This window comes from Xiphophorus couchianus, chromosome 9 (genome assembly GCF_001444195.1).
Source record: "Xiphophorus couchianus chromosome 9, X_couchianus-1.0, whole genome shotgun sequence".
In the NCBI taxonomy this organism is placed as follows: Eukaryota; Metazoa; Chordata; class Actinopteri; order Cyprinodontiformes; family Poeciliidae; genus Xiphophorus; species Xiphophorus couchianus.
Genome location: NC_040236.1, coordinates 21,657,861 through 21,673,862, shown reverse-complemented (window position 1 = coordinate 21,673,862; position 16,002 = coordinate 21,657,861). Strand labels below are relative to the sequence as shown.

Sequence of the window (16,002 nt, the reverse complement as noted above, 5' to 3'; positions counted from 1 at the left end):
GTTTTATATTTGCTTACAGGCTTCTTGTCAGTGTTGGCCTCCAGGTGTCTGAAGGAGCTCCTGTCCGCAGCGTTCCAGGCCACAGAACCAAGCGGCGCCCCCTGGGGGTCGGAGGCGGGAGGCGCCGCGGCGTATCGCATCTCCGGCTCATTCTTAAGCCCGGCGAATCTGGGGAGAGGCAGATCTGCGGAGACAACGTCAGCAGGGTTTGGACACATTTCCCCACAGTAAAGTGCAAGCACAACTTCATTAAGTGTGCAGCTTAAATTTCAAGCACTTTCATTTTCCAAACCTGGAAGCATTTTCAAGGATTCCAACCCTGTTAGGCTGCGTGTTGACATTATGACATTTCAAGAGCATACAGCTCATTCTCAAATATTTTCCAACCTGCAGTCATTTAATGAGGGGAATAATCAGGGAGGGCATCTTAGCCAACAGGTCTGCTGCGGGCCAAAGTGTGTATGCATGCGTGTGTGTGCGTGTGGGGGCGTGTGTGTCTGTGTGTGTGTTCACTTCCCCTTATAATCCAGAAATCTCTGTGACGCTGCCGGGAAAACATGCTCCCTCTGCGGTCGGGGTGCGACTGATTGCTCGCTATTTTCAAACGAGGGCAAACCCACTTAGCGCTCGCCAAGCAACTCCCCCCTTTCATCCAGATTAGACCGAAATCCCGCCACGTTAAGATAATCTCCTGATCCCCTTTTGCTCCCGTAAGATGCCTTCTCTGTCGGAGCGACAACAACACTCACTGCCGGCTACGCTCTCCAGGCGGACGGGCAGGCCGGACTGGGCGGCCGCCAGCAGCTTCAGGGCGATGTAGAACTGGGCTGTACCGAAGTAACCCAGGTGCTTCGCGCCACACACCTCAGTCACCTGGGAAAGACAGAAATAATATATATATAAAAAAAGACAATTCAAATGAAAAGCAAAATGGAGTTTTTAGCATAAATACTTGGCCAAACATACCGTGAAAAGTATATTTCTACGGTATGTTTGCCTATACCGTAAAATCTACGGTATACCGAATGTATGTTCGGACATATACGGTATGTATGGCTAGCGATGCGTGGTTATTTTAGATTGGGATTAAATGAAGGGGTAGTTAAAAAAAACTACAGGCTGTGGAAGCAGAATAAAGGCAGAGCAAAAGGTGTGTGAGGGATAAGCAGCGCAGAGGGATCGGTTTATGCTGCACTCTTGTGATTAGAGGGACAATGGCCGCTTTGAGGGGAGCAAAGAAGATTAGGGTTTATGTAGGGCGGTCAAGAAAGACTGAAAAACTTTTGATTAAATGTCTTTCAGAGTTTTCCTGGAAGTACTTCAGCTCATTAAATAAATGTTCATTTTAGAAAAAAATGCCCTGAGTAAAATACAACATGTGGTTTTTAAAAGGGAGGTGAAAAAGAAGTGATTCAAACCCAATGAGAAGAAGTAATTAAATGATAAAAATAGCTGTTTTTCTGCCATCCAGAGTAAATGTAACCAATCATAGAATATTTTCCCAGAAGTCTTGGAGTTCATCAGAATGCTTTTTTTTATATTATGAAAATGTGAGATAAGCCTTTATGTTCGTTTTGGTCGGTTGTGTTTTTTTCCCCGTGGAACTCTCCCCAGGATGTCATTTTCCCAGTTGAACTATGAACTCTGACCTTTCATTAATGATCTAAGTCATTAAAGTGTGACAAAAAAAGAAGAAGCACAAACTGGTGGAATCTGTCGGGAGCAAATACGTCTATACAGCACTGCATAAACAAAAACACATCTACAGATTTGAGATGTGTCTTGATTTCTGGATTCAAGAATTTTTTTGTTGTTGTTTCTAGGCAGAATCTCCTCTGTCACAATGGGGAGTGTGTGTTCTCATAAAAGCATAATCCATAGCTGCCCACAGCAACCTAAGGAAACCATGAACTTCTATTTTTTTCCTCCTTGTTCCAGGATGCTATTGTTGCACAATTGACGGACAATAATGTGCGTTTTTGTGATTGTTGAAGACTTCCCAACAAATTTTTGAAATAAGCCCAGTCAGTCTGGAAACTAAAACCAACTTTTGTCACCAAAACAAACAGAAAGGCATATTCCAGGGCCTCCATTTTCTTGTGGCAACAACAGATTAACTACAGCTCCCTCGCTACACAACACTTTTAAATTCATCATTAGAAAGGAATAACTTAAAAAAAAAAAGAAGACTCACTTTAGCTAAATTCTTCCCCAAAAAAAGCATTGTACAGAATTATTTATTTACAGAATTTTTTAAACCTTATTTTTATGCAAAGATGAACAGACAGTTTGTGTTTCCTGCCTAATGAGGTTAAAGGTCTGGATGAGTACATGACTTTCCTTACGAGAGATTAATTCTGCTTGGCCTGCACTGTATTCATACAAGAGCTTTTAGGAGAACAGGACATCCAAAACAAGTCAGAAGCAGAACACACCGCGCGCGGAGGTCAAGTCTGCGTCGTTTCTGTGTGTGTGCGGGCGTGTGCATGTGTGTGTGAGAAGGACTGATGAGGAGATTATTTGAGGAGCGACGGCCGAGGCCTTGACAAACCAGACTGACGAGTCCCTGATGTGTCCTGAGGAGGTTAAACGTATTTGTGGCAGATGGCACAACGCCAGCGTTTTAGTTCACTTCTTCTTCCCTACTAAATGCTCCCCAGCACTTTGGTCCCTACATTTCCATCACTCTATCTTGCTGTCCATAAGCCTTGTGTTTGAACAGCCAGTGCTAATTTTGGCTGATTCCGAACTACAATATATAGTTATATACAATATAAGACGTTAGAACAGCATTAAAATACGTCTTAGTTTTGCTGCCATGACATGAGAGAGTAGCACATTGGCGATTTTCTGTTGTTTTAAAACAAAGATGAAAAAGATTACACCTTATATTCCAAGCTAGCTTTAGCATCTTCTATTAGCCAAGGCAAGGCAGCTTTATTTATTTGTAGCACCTTTCAGCTGGTACATTATTATAAAAACACCACATAATGTAATACAAAACATCCAACTATTAAGATAAATGCCGCTGTCTTATTGTGCTTAATAAGATATTGGCTTAAATGCTAATATCTTGTATTAGCTCTGTCCGTTCCGATGAAGATTTGCGCAAGCTAGCTGCTCGGGTGGCTCCTGGTCCTGTTTCGACAGCCAACCAATTGAAAAATAATTTACTATAGTCTACTGTGGTAAAATGACTCCCAATAAACGAAATCTATCAACAGAAGATTGCCTTGAGCTGACAATTGAGCGAACCACTGCTCAAGTGAGCAATTGTTAGCTCAATTGAGCTAACACCCAGCTAACAATTGGAGCTCTTAAAAAAACAAAAACAAACTTGCTGACAATTATTTTTTGTCGCGTTCTTTGAAGGTTTAAGAACAAGAGAATGAAATGGAAGTAGGCTGGGATTAAATTTCAGGTAGGAAGTAGGAGGAACAAATTAGCTAAAACTTCCTCAAAATATCCCCGTCCTCACATGTCAAGCCTCACAGAGTTTCTGAGATAAGATACATGTTTAGAAAGCAGTTTTAGATTCTTATTCTAGGCATAACCAAATACTGGCATTAAAAAAAAAACAACTTGCAATTCTCACCCATGAAATCAAACACAAGGAAATCATTAGATTTTTGAATGAAAGGAACATTTTGACTCGTGAGCCTTTGAGGAAATGCTGCAAACTGCCAGAGACATGCAGCATTGTCCTTTTCCTCCTCCAAAAACTCAGAGGGAAGCCTTTTAAACTCCTTTATTCAGCTAAAGCCCTTAATTGTTTTTCCGACTAAGCTTTTCCATTGGCAACCACACAGAAGGCATAAAACAGCATATGTTGCAGAACTTAAAACAAACCTCCTGAGCTTCAGCAGGATTCGTTGTGTCTTTTAATTTCACCAACATGTTTCTTCTCAATATTGGTGCAGAATTTGAGAATTGAGCTAAAGATTAGGATGATGGCAACGCCATTGTTGTAATGCCAATAAAGAGTTTTCCAATTCTTTCAATGAGATGGGTACAACAATTTTTTGACATGCTGTTTTGTATTAAAATGTACATGAAAACTGCTTTTTACTTATTCTTTTTTTTAATTAATAGTTTTTATTATGGTTTTATAAAGTTTGAAGTGATCTCCTATTAGAAAGAAGTATCTTGGTTTAATGAAAAATTTTCCTGGGATTAAATGCATGGCACAATTACTATGAACCTTTAAGGAAGCAGTATTATGTGTCTTCCAGCCACTTATCATTTCATAGCACAGTCAAGTAACTATGTATAAAAATGCACTATATGTCAAGTACCACGTAAAAGACATTTAACTTTGTGATTTAATGCCTTGAAATTGGGCCTCTGTCTCTTTAAGAAGCTCCTGCTCTTTCTGAAACTCAGCTTTCGGGAAGTCATCACAACATGGCTCATTTATTAACCCTTTAACCTTTTTTCCAGCGTTTCACTGAGCAGTAGCTCCTATAATGAGCTCAGCAGGTGCACAGGTCCACCAGGTGTTTGCTAATTGCTGCTGGCTAGTCTGAAGGAGCTGAATCGGGGAGTCACGGCGGGCAGCTGCTCTGTGAGGTGGAAGCTGTGAAGCTTGGAAACTGCAGCTCGGAGGAGGAGCTACGTCCTCGAAGGCGGAGCTAGGCCCACCCAGGCGTTTTGCACAGCTGAATGGTGGCCATGGAGACCAAGGGATTTCTCAAACATGCATGAAAGAATCAAGGCAACACTCCAGATCTGTCTTTGATTAGGGAATAACATTACAACATGATGCAAAGCCCAAAGGAGTTGATTTTACATCATGCTGCCGCTTTAAAAAAAAAAAAAAAGCTAAATGTTTTTCATGCATTTTTTTCCCCCAAAAAAGTACCGTAGATAAGATAGAAGGGTCCCCCTTACACTTATCTTACACTTACTAGCAGATGTCCTAGTTGTATTTTTTAGCAACTGCTGGAACTGAATGACTGCATAAAGACTTACTGATGTATATTTAAGTCAAACACAGCAAAAGGATCAAATCACCAGAACTAAACTCACACCTCGTTCAGTCGGACCAGTTTGGCAGCTGTTGATCTCTGAACAATGGTATTTTACCTTAACATGCCTTGGAGCGCACACGCACACACACTGGCCGTTATAAATGTTATCATGTTGCCCTGATAAAATGCTTTGGGGATCTTTTGTCTGGTTGGAGGTGAAAATAATGAAATTATCTCAGCCAGCAGCAGCGTGACCCAAAGTCCGTCTGCATGTCGGCTCGTTTCCCCGCGGCGGGAGGAAGTGTCATGCCTTTCTACTTATCAGCTGTGAACACGAGTCAGACAGAAAAGATCCATCCTCAGTAATCTGGAGCAGCGTAGGGCAGTCGTGAAATATTCGCACAGGACCTGTCGGAAAGGGTTCTTTGTTTATGTCCTAACAGAGTACTAAATATTCATGTAAAACTATAACCTGAGATCTAACTGGGCGTTTGCAGCCAGTGTGTGACACGATGAGAGAAGAAGAACGCACCAAGTCCAAGAGTGATCCTGCAGGCATCCTGCAGCAGGGCGTAGCGGCGGCTCAGAGGGCTCTGTGTCAATCACCCCCCCGAAAGCACCCCCAAGAGGTGGCAGCTTTCCAGGCCGGACAGGAAGGAAGCGAGCGCAGCTCTGTGCCAAACTTCCTGACACCCACACAGACACACAATGGGAGTGTCGGACGTTTTGGGACAGAGTGTGGGCCTGAAACGGCAGCGACATGCTGTGTTGTGTTCACCGGGGCTCAGGAAATTTTTATTTATTTATTTATATTTGTTTCTGTGATGGCTCAGCAAAAGGATCTGATGATGTGTTTTAACCGAGGGATCGGGCTTTAAAACTTGCTTTATACAACATCAAAAAATAAGTTGGGTAAACGACGAACAAGATGTGATTTTGCTATTCCATGTAAAAGAATCCGTCTCCGTCTGATGTTTGTGGACATCGACTGCATTTAAAGAAAAACGGCGAACGACGTCAAGGCACGCCAATTAACTAGCAGTTGTAAATGTGACTTTGAAAAGCACGCCACACTTTTCAGATATTTTATGTGTAACAAATTTCCAAAGTCATGTAATCGGTTTTCTTTCACTTCACTTTTATGGTCTTCAGTTGCGCTGGTCTGCCATGTGTGATGACGATGGATCACACAACAAGCTGTGCGCTTGTAATGTGACAAAAAGCTTTGGGCCTTAACACAAATATCAAAATCATAAACGTTACATTTGATATAACATAAGGCTGAGAGCCTCAGTCTGTGCAGCTCCCAGTAACAATATGACTGTAATAGATTTCCACGGTCAATGTTCTCCGAGATGGTTCCTTCATCAGAAGGAAGCTTCACATACAGAGCTGTGAGAAATTGCAGGCAGTAATGGAACCTCTTAAAGGGACAGAAGCCCTGATTCCTATAGCGGACACCAGTAGCAGCTCAGTCCAGACCTTCACACATTCACAATTAGAGGTAGGTGATACTGATCTATAGTTTCATCACGATGTTTTGCGGGAATGTTGTGATAACGATAAAACTAAAACTGACGATAAATACTGCTTATTACTCTTTTTTTAGGTAATTGTATGACTGTGGCTGGGTGTCACAGCAATTACAGCCCCACAAACACAAACAATGCTCTTGAAAATCATTCCCATTTGTCAAGTAAATTGTTTTTTTTAGGACACCAGTCGTGTAAAGAAGTGGGATCTGTATTACTACACCCCATAACTGTATTATCAGATTTATTGGTATTTATTGATGCTTTCGTTGAACAAACAATGAGAAAAAAAATTGTGAAACTATCAATCCCAGACAATACGGACAGTTTTTTTTTTTTTTTTTTTGTTTTATCATTTAAACTAGAGTTAAGTGGAATTTATGGACAAGGAGGAAATAAAATTCTTATCGTGATAAGAAATTTATCCCGATAAATGACAAAACACCCGATAAATGCCCAACCCTGTGCAGAATCGCCCACAACATCACAAATTAAAGCAAAAAACGTAAGGCCTGAACATCTGACTGCGAACTGAGAGGAGCAGCTGATAGTGAAGACATTCATCCAGATGCCTGGCTATGATTACAGACTGGGCTCCTCAATTGTTTCATCACCTATAAAACCCACACTGACACCGAGCGCGTAGCCTGTCATCATGTAACAGAGACCAATGCAGCCGCAGCCGCTCTCACCTTGCCACACGTGATCACTCACTTTATGCAGGGATTCTGGAGGCAGCTGAGACGCCTTGAACAGCTCCGCCACTTTGCTGGACGACAGCTTTCCCGGAGCGTCAGCCTGGCACAGAGCGCGGAGACCTGAGTAATACCTCTGCTCGTGTTCGGTCAGGGAGATCAAACTGGCCCCAGACGCCGCAGCGGATTCCTGATCCATTCCCGGCGGTGACACATGGAGGGATCCGCTGTGGGGGGGGGGAGCGCTCACTCTACGGGCGAACGGATCAATACATCCTTCCTCCAAGTAAGCGGCTCCCCGTTTGGCGAACAACGGATGGTATCAGCACCAACCAAGAGTGATTCCCGGTGAAGACGCATCGCCGAGCTGCTGGCTCGGCTCGGGTTTGTCCACTCCCACCGCCTATTGTGGCCGTTTGTAGCAATACCGCTCTGTGCCTGAAGGGGGCGACACAGCACAGGAAATAAATGTCCGTTTTTATGTTTTTTCTCCGACAACACAAGGATTTTTTTTTTTGGTTCTGCTGCCATGGTACACATTTTAAAGTGTAATAGTACTGTACAGTGTTTGACGTGTATTTTCACTCTGATGTGCAAAGAAAATATGAAGGGCGATAGAAATAACATAATTTCTTCATGTTGTTCCCCCGAGACCCTCCGAAAAAAAAATCCACATGGCTTAAGCTATTATTTACGGAGCCCTCTAGGGGACATGGGATTTTTTTTTTTCTTTTGCGTTCCCTCGCAATAATAATAATAAGAAAAAGATATAAAACTTCAGATATTTCACAACGAGATATTAACATTCATGGAAAAACCTCACGTAACCTTGTATTAAAACAGAAAGTACGGCGGGCTTACAGTATTCAGTTATGCCGCATGAACTGATCAGTACAGTATTGCGAGGGAACGCAAAAGAAAAAAAAATTCCCATGGGAATAGAAGAGCTGGAGCAGTTGGAATCCAAAATGTTCCAGTTTGTCACATGATTACCACAGACATTACTGTATTTTTAGGGATTTTACAAAACAACGCCAAGAAGCACATAAACAGAAGAATGTTGCATGATTTTCAAATGTTTTTTTTTCAAGAATTAAAATCTGAAAACTGAGATACCTCAAAATAATACCTAGCTTGCCCAACTGCAAGCGTAAGTGGTAAATAGAGTCTCCTTCTCTGTAATTTAACCTCAGTATAAATCCATCCCCACCATGGATCGTGGCAGTGGGAGCATCATGCTGTGGGGACCCTTCTTCACCGGGGATACGGAAGCTCAACAGGACAAACCCAGAAGAAAATCAAGTTGACAAAAATGGCAAAAAAAAATATAGCTCCAGGCAGCTTCCTTAAAAAACTAGCTTTGGACGACATTTTAATGACGCAAGGATGTACACAAATTAAAATCTGCTTCAAATGGAAAAGCCGAGATGCATCTTTGATCAACCACATTTTCTGCTGTCATTTAAACCTGAATGTGAAAAAGGGAACGGAAACGTCCAGTGACTTCTGCTCACTGGACCGAACTGACCTCGCCCGCTTGTCACGCCGGGGCTAAATGAAGCAGGACGTTTTGACTCCAGAACGACCCGTATCCTGTTTCTGTTGCTGGGAATACACACAATAAATGCAGATGAAGGAAAAAACAGAAGAACTGGGACTTTGTGTTTTATTTGTCCTTTCTTTTAAACAAGCCATTTTTAAGTTGTCGATTCACAATGATTCACAGATCACCTTTCACCAGAAATCCTCCTACTTTGTTCCTTTGATTACATTATCGTATTTTTTTTTTTATATCGATTACCAGACAAAAATGGATTTGTAATTAATAAAAAAACAAAAAAAACTGTAGTTTCTGTGATTACTTCCAACCTGATAATTCTGGCCTCTGTGGTAAAAAGTTTGGACGCAACTGGACGACAACACTAAGCCTACAGCCAGAGATATAATTAAGATTAAAAGACAAATGATGGCGTAGATTAGTCAAAAACCCAAATTTGTGGCAAGAGTTGAGAACTGATGTTCACTCTCCGTCAAATCTGAGTTTTCTTCCACACACTGACTTTGTGTCGGTCTGTCACATAAAATCCCTGGAAAAGTTTGTATCTGGAACGGGACAAAACGCGAAACTCAAAATGATAAGAGCACCGTAAAAAAACAACAACAAAAACACGTTCGCACTGCTTCTTCATCCCTGAGTGTTTCCTGTTTTCCCGTAAATACATTTCATAGGAGCAAAGGTCATTTATTGTAGTGTCACAGTTTGGTGGTTAACTATGGTTTGAATTTTACACTCAGGGTACAGTCTGCTGCCGCTGGAACGCAACCTGTGAGGCAGAAACTGGGCCCCCATGTCACCGTAGTCTGTTCTTAATGGCTGAAAAGCAGAAATCACAATAAAGTAGTTGAAAAATTAACCAAAAAGCCATCAGGGTGAGATGGATAATTAACCCTACACTTACCTAACTCTTGCTCTAAGAGATTTTAATGAGTCACTGAGATTTTTCTGCTGTCTAGCATGTTTTTTCCCCCTCACTTGTTTCGAACCTGCAGAAATAGTGAGGTCTAAGCTTTGAAACAGAGAAATACAAAGGAGAGGAGAACCAGAACAGTACAACTTGTCTCTGGCATGAGAGAGAAAGAAAAATGAATAAAAAGCAGAGTCTGACTCAAGATATCGAGCCGTGTTGCCTTATTTACTTCGATAGAAACACAGCTTTTGTTTTTTTTAAGAGCTTGTAAGCAAATTCTTTTGAATGCTTCAATAGAGACGGGACGTAATTTCCAGAAAACAAGCTGAGTACTGAAACTTTTTGTGAAAAGCTTTGTAACTCTGGATTACACGCACGCACACGCCCACACACACCCACACACACACGCTTCTGTGCAATGTAAACTGAAGTAGACGTTTCTCCCCTGAGTGGGTCGGTCTCTCTCCAGATTCTCTAGGAAAGCCCTCTTTAGCCACACAGAGCAGTGGCTGCCACTTCCTCACAGGTGGACAGATGAATGCAGGTTTGTCCTGGTTTAACCATTAAACATCAGCTTTTATCCAGGAACGTTCCTGCTGAACGCCTAGAAAACGCAGAACGCTTGGGAAGCTTCGCCTGCTTTGGGAAAAATGTTGGGAAGGATCGTCTACTTCCTCTGCCTGCCATCTGTTTTGGCTGCACAGCTTTGCAAACCAAGTAAGTGATTAGCTCAAATCTCACTCTTAGTTAAATGATATCCGTTTGAATTTGACACTAAGCTGTCACACTCTGTGAAATGAACCCGTTTCTCAGACTTTATTGCCTTATTTCTTCTCCGGTCAGAGTGGAATTCAGCTTCTAATCTCCCTTTACTGGAACGCAGTCAGATTAGGGACATAACTCAGATTCTTGCCTCGTAATAAACAGTTACATTACTTATCTACAGTGATAGCAAAACCCTCATTAGTTGACAGCGGCAGAAGTTAGTAAAATATTGTGAATTCATCTCAAAGTTATTCTGAAGCTGAGCAGTTCATCTCAAATCTGGGACAGAAATGTCAAACATCCGTTAAAAATATATTTTCTTCTTCTTCTTGTTTTTTTCTTCTGCTTCAGACGCTGCCGAGGGCTTCAAAGTTCGACTCAGCATTAAAACCGCTCTGGGAGATAAAGCTGTATGTATATATTTTTTGTTTTAGCGCATCTTCTTAAAAAAATCTTCCTCCACTGATTACATAAAACTGTATGTAAATATGGCGCTCCCCCAAGGTGGCTTCACGAACTTCAGTTTTTAAATCTGTTTGATCCTGAGATGAAAAAATAAAATGTCATCTTGAGGCGTTTGTGCCATTTGATCAGCAGAAGGTGCCTATATAGCTCTTCTACGGACGCCTTTCTCTCAACTCTTTCAGGACGTCGAGTCCTTATTTTCATTTAGATCCAAAGCCTGTTGCAGTTTCACATCTTTCAGTCATTAATCCTCTCCGAATTCAATCCAAACAGCCCATTTGATGAAGCCCAGCAACCCTTCAAGCTGCATTTTGAGATAAATTAACGTCTTTAATGAAACGACTTTTCTTTTTTGCGCTGTAGTGACACTTTTTTCAATGTTATTTAGACCACCGGTGTGCAAGATTTTCAGTTCCTGAAGCTGAAAAAGTAACAGCGTCTCTTCACACAGTTTGTTTTTTTTGCACACAATGTTGCTTTATTTCCTTTGAATAAGGTATTCTGTGTGTTTTCTACCATTTATAGTAAGATATGGTATTTAGGTACTGAAAAGCATCTCCAGATGCCACACTTCATGGGCTCTAACCTCAGGTTTGGACGGACCTCTTCCGTCTGAGCAACAAAATGTCCCTTAGGAAGTCGGATCTGAAAAATTATGCATTTCAGAACCTCTGCAAATCAATAATTTTTTATGAGTCGTGGCTCAAAGTCTCCTGGGGAGTGTCTTCACTGGTTTTCCACCATCAGCCTCAAGAGACATTTTATAGATTTGTCAAAACAAGCTCGATCACAACGTCATTACTCTTACTGTGACCGAGTCTTTAAAAATCATACATTAAACTACGTCTCAGTTTCATGTTTACCCCGTGAATAGTTTCTTCTTTTAATTGAACCACACCATTTTGTTCCATTGCTCAAAGTCTAAATAGATTTTTTATCTGAATAACCAACGAGGAAGCAAGGCAACAGAGAAAAAAATCTTTAAATTATATTTGTGTAGCCTTGAGTATGGAGTTCCACACAGTTCTGTTCTTGGCCCCGTATTTTTAGTGTTTTATTTGCATCTCCTATAAATAATGTTTTAAGATGATTCATTTAGGGTCTATTGTTATTATGCTAGAATCACAGCATGTTTTGAATAATTTTTTATACTTCCCCTCCCACTTACGGTTGTGACTGGTTTTTATTTTATTATAAATGTTTTCTGTAAATTACACTACTTTTAGCACTACATTGAAATCTGTCATAAATCATGTGTCATGTACGTATGTTGTTATGCATCTAAATTGTAATAAAAAAATCAAAAAAATCTCTTTCATCAACCTTCTAGGAAGCTACAGATAAACATTAGCCTCTCTGGCTAAATCTGGCATATTTACATGTTGTATTCATGTCGCTTAATGTGCATTGTCCACATTGTTAAGAATACGTCAATTTAATCGGAATCTGAATCAGCTTTTAGCTACTTTTAAACCCGGGCATGCTGCAAAAGTTTCAATCTCATGGAACAATTTGAAAAGTGCGCCATCCTCGTTTGTCAGGTCACTTCCTTTTTTTTTTCCAATCAGGAAACAAACAAAAAAAAAAGAATTTTCTTATTTGCGCCAACTCAGCCTCAAAGACTGAACTCCATCCACATTTTGCACACGTTAAACCAACAACGTAAGATTTAGTTCTAGTGGCGATTTGCCGTTTAAACCGAGCATTAAAAAAAAAAGGGGGGGGTTGCTCGTATTCAGATCGCTCACCTAATAAAAAAAGAAGGCCGCTGGGGTCAGCAGATCAAAATTTCGTCGCAGCAGGTGCATCCATCTGGAAAGACGCCATCTGTCCTGTTATCTGCACGCAGTTCAAAAACAAATATTAGAGCAAGGATCGGGCTGAACAAGAGAGAAACATCCCCCGGTGGAGGCTGCCCGTGAGTTAGAGGGACGTTTCGAATGACTTCTGCCTTCTCATTTTAGGTCCCTCACTTTGTGAAGTGATTTGAAAAAAGTAAATAAATGTGGGCATATGGCCTGGGTAATTTGCACACGTGGTGCATAGACCATTAAGGCTGAGCAATATGAAGTCATAAACACGACATGAACACAACAACTTGAAAGGAGAGCGTGTAATGGCCAACGAAAAGCGCTCGAGCGGAAGAACAATTTAACAAATAAAAATAAAACCATGTCAGAGGAATCAGAGAGAAACTGAAGTCTGTTGTGAGAGCAAGTTGTCTTCCACCGAGGTGCCAAACTTTTTGAGTTTTTTATTTTTATTTTGAGAGAGCAACAGCTTTACCTGTTTGTTTAGCTGGCGTCAAATTCAACATGAAGGTGACTTTTTAAAAAGACTAATCAAATATGTACGTTGCTTCTTGAATTAGGAGCATTTCCTTTGCACCTTTCCAAAACAGAACTTGTGTGGAAACTATTTTACGTTTTTGTCCAAGTTTTACAACACAGAAACGCATGAGGCTTATCCAAAATGCTCATAAAATACATGTGGTCATTATGTGTAAGGACAAGGTCCACGCTGTCATCCACAAACCTTTGTGCCTGTAATGAAAAAACAACTCTCTCTCTCTTTTTTAATCTGGTTTATGTTACAGTATGAGTGGAATAGAAATCAACGGTTCCTCTTCCAAGCAGCCATTGCTTTTGCCATGAGCCATCACTTGGACCTAGAATTTAAGTAAGGAAACAGCCACATGCTTGTTTTTAGGCGTTTTTAAAAAAAACCTTTTTAGACATGTGAGTCATGGTATGTGAAGGTGACGTCATGTTTGTTGTCTTGTGTCCAGCGTGTCAAACGTCCTCGTGTGTGATGAGACTCCCAGAGTGTCCTTTTGGTTTGTGGTCACGTCACCTGGCGACCCCTCACGTCTTGTAGGCAAAGAAAGCGTGGAGCTGGCTGTCAGGTAACCACAAAACTACATGATTTAGAGATGCAGTTGGTTTGTTTAAAAGCAAGTCCGTCCATCCATGACAGAGCCTTCCGGGGTGTTCTGGGTTTGCCCCAAGGTTTCCTCTGATTGGATGTGGTCAGAAACATGATCGAGGAACAGTGGTACTTTAATATACAACCCCAACCGTTAAGCAAGAGCCCCTTAGACGTAAGCTGAGAAGCAAGCAACCATACCTCTAGACCACAGGTGTCAAACTCCAGTCCTCGAGGGCCGCTGTCCTGCAGTTTTTAGATGTGCCACAGGTACAAAACACAGGAATGAAATGGCTTAATTACCTCCTCCTTGTGTAGATCAGTTCTCCAGAGCCTTGATGACCTAATTATTCTATTCAGGTGTGGTGCAGCAGAGGCACATCTGCTGCACCACACAAGGTTACGTGAGTTTGACATCCCTGCTCTAGACTCTCGTGAAGATACTAATCCCGGCCGCTTCCATCCAGGATCTTGTTCTGTCAGCTGTGATTAACACCTCCTGACCATAGTTGAGGGTCGGAGCGCAGACAGACTGGGAGATCAGGTTTTACTTGTCCTGGATTTTTTTTTTTTTTTTTCACCAGAAAAGTGATGTTTTTTTTGCAGGCATAATAACACACGAGGCCCCAGTCGTTCTATCCCAGTCTCGTTCCATGTTACAATCACTAAGGAGCAAAACTTAAACCCTGCACAGGGAACAAACTTGACTTTTTACTGAGATTACAGGAACATCCTTAGCCCTGGGTCTAAGGATAGGGCAGTCCTTAAAAGCAACAAGGTATCACATACGGTAATCCTTCTCAAAATACCTTGAGGAATATCTTTGTACATCTTCTCCAGATCCACAAAAAAGACCTGGCTTGAACAACCAAACCAGGATCCCCTCAGCAATTCATTGACAGCAAGGATCTGGTCCACTGTTTCTTGACTGTAAGCTAGACTGCTCTTCTGGAGTGAAAAGTTTGTCTTAACTATTGTCTTTTCCCGAAGTCCTCAAACTCTACCCGGGTAGAGTCCTCAGAGGCCACAGAGGCCATTGTGACATTGTGACTCCATCCATTGGCCAACGATATCCTCTGTCTTCCAAGAATATTGCATAAAGCCACATAAATGAACATCTTACTTAGAAGAGAGCACAGAAATTTTAAGAACCTGAAGATTGTTTGGACAGCATTTCTGCTCTGTTCAGTAGAGCATAGTGTTTGCCTTGGGCATTCATCTACATCCAAAGGAGACCTCTGACCTTTTCAGTTTGCTACAACTATCCATAATGTCATCACTTTGTGCGGAAAAGTATCCATTGGAACTCCTTTTGTTCTTCGTCCAATAGAGAGTCCAGGGACCGCATCAACAACGTCCTCCTGCTCAATGACGCGACTCTGGAGTTCGTTGGCGTCCTGCCCACCCTGGTAGCCCCCGTTAAACCTGCGACCCCTCCGTGGCTCATTGTGTTTGGGGTGGTGATAGGCATAGTTGGTGCCGGCATCGTCTTTCTGCTCGTGTCCACGGTGGTCCAAAAGAAACGGTAGGTTGCTGATTGTGGATGGATCGGTGCCAATCGTTGCGATTAAGTCTGATAACTTGAGCCTGATCCTGTTCGGTCTCCGCTCCAGCAAGGAGAAGGAGGTGGCAGAAGAGGAGGAGGACGACGAAGAGGCGCAGATGAAGAGGACAGCGAGAAATGAAGGCATTTACAACACTTCATTTTCCGAAGATGACCGAAACACACAAATGTAAAAAAATCAAATCAAATCTTGCGATATAAGTCTTCCATGTAAACAGATGTAATGGGAAAATAATATTTAGCTGCTTTGTTTAAAACCACGTTGGAAAAAGTAATGTTTGGCTAATGTGCAAAATCGTAATATTACTACAGAGCTGATCTTTATGTTTTATTTTTTGTTCTCAGATGCTCTCAGCAAAGCATGTACTTTTATTTCTACCTGTTCTTTATTCAAACATGTCGTCTTATGTGTGATGTCTGAATTTAAATTAAAGATTTCTCTCTAACGTAGTGTCTGTCATTACAAAGAAGTGCCCTATATACACAGCAAAAACAGTAAATCTTACGAAATTTGTTTTTAGTTTAGTTCCTAGCACAAATATTTTAGTACTTGAAATAAGATAAAACTAACTTACAAGTAACTTTTCAGCAAAATATAGCAGCTTGTTTTAAGGACTT

The 16,002-nt window shown here is 41.4% G+C and overlaps 2 protein-coding genes across 3 annotated transcripts in view; one reads left to right on the top strand and one right to left on the bottom strand.

Moving 5' to 3' along the window:
* Positions 1 to 7,890, bottom strand: part of reps2 (RALBP1 associated Eps domain containing 2) — a 28,776-nt gene extending 20,886 nt beyond the window's left edge. The window contains exons 1-3 of one of the 2 annotated variants that reach the window (XR_003596793.1): positions 7,217 to 7,890; positions 750 to 873; positions 18 to 184 (exon numbers count right to left, since the gene is read on the bottom strand). Coding sequence is in view for 1 of the 2 variants with exons in the window: in XM_028027188.1 (XP_027882989.1) it covers positions 18 to 184; positions 750 to 873; positions 7,217 to 7,396 (471 nt within the window). In the remaining variant the exon portion in view is untranslated. The remainder of the gene's footprint in view (positions 1 to 17; positions 185 to 749; positions 874 to 7,216) is intronic. The other variant, XM_028027188.1, reaches the window with a different exon arrangement.
* Positions 7,891 to 10,087: 2,197 nt separating this feature from the next.
* Positions 10,088 to 15,830, top strand: cltrn (collectrin, amino acid transport regulator). The gene is made up of 6 exons (XM_028027189.1): positions 10,088 to 10,382; positions 10,782 to 10,840; positions 13,492 to 13,574; positions 13,684 to 13,800; positions 15,151 to 15,345; positions 15,434 to 15,830. The coding sequence occupies exons 1-6, from the start codon at positions 10,316 to 10,318 to the stop codon at positions 15,555 to 15,557; spliced, it is 645 nt and encodes a 214-aa protein (XP_027882990.1). The 5' UTR covers positions 10,088 to 10,315; the 3' UTR covers positions 15,558 to 15,830.
* The last annotated feature ends 172 nt before the right edge of the window (positions 15,831 to 16,002 follow it).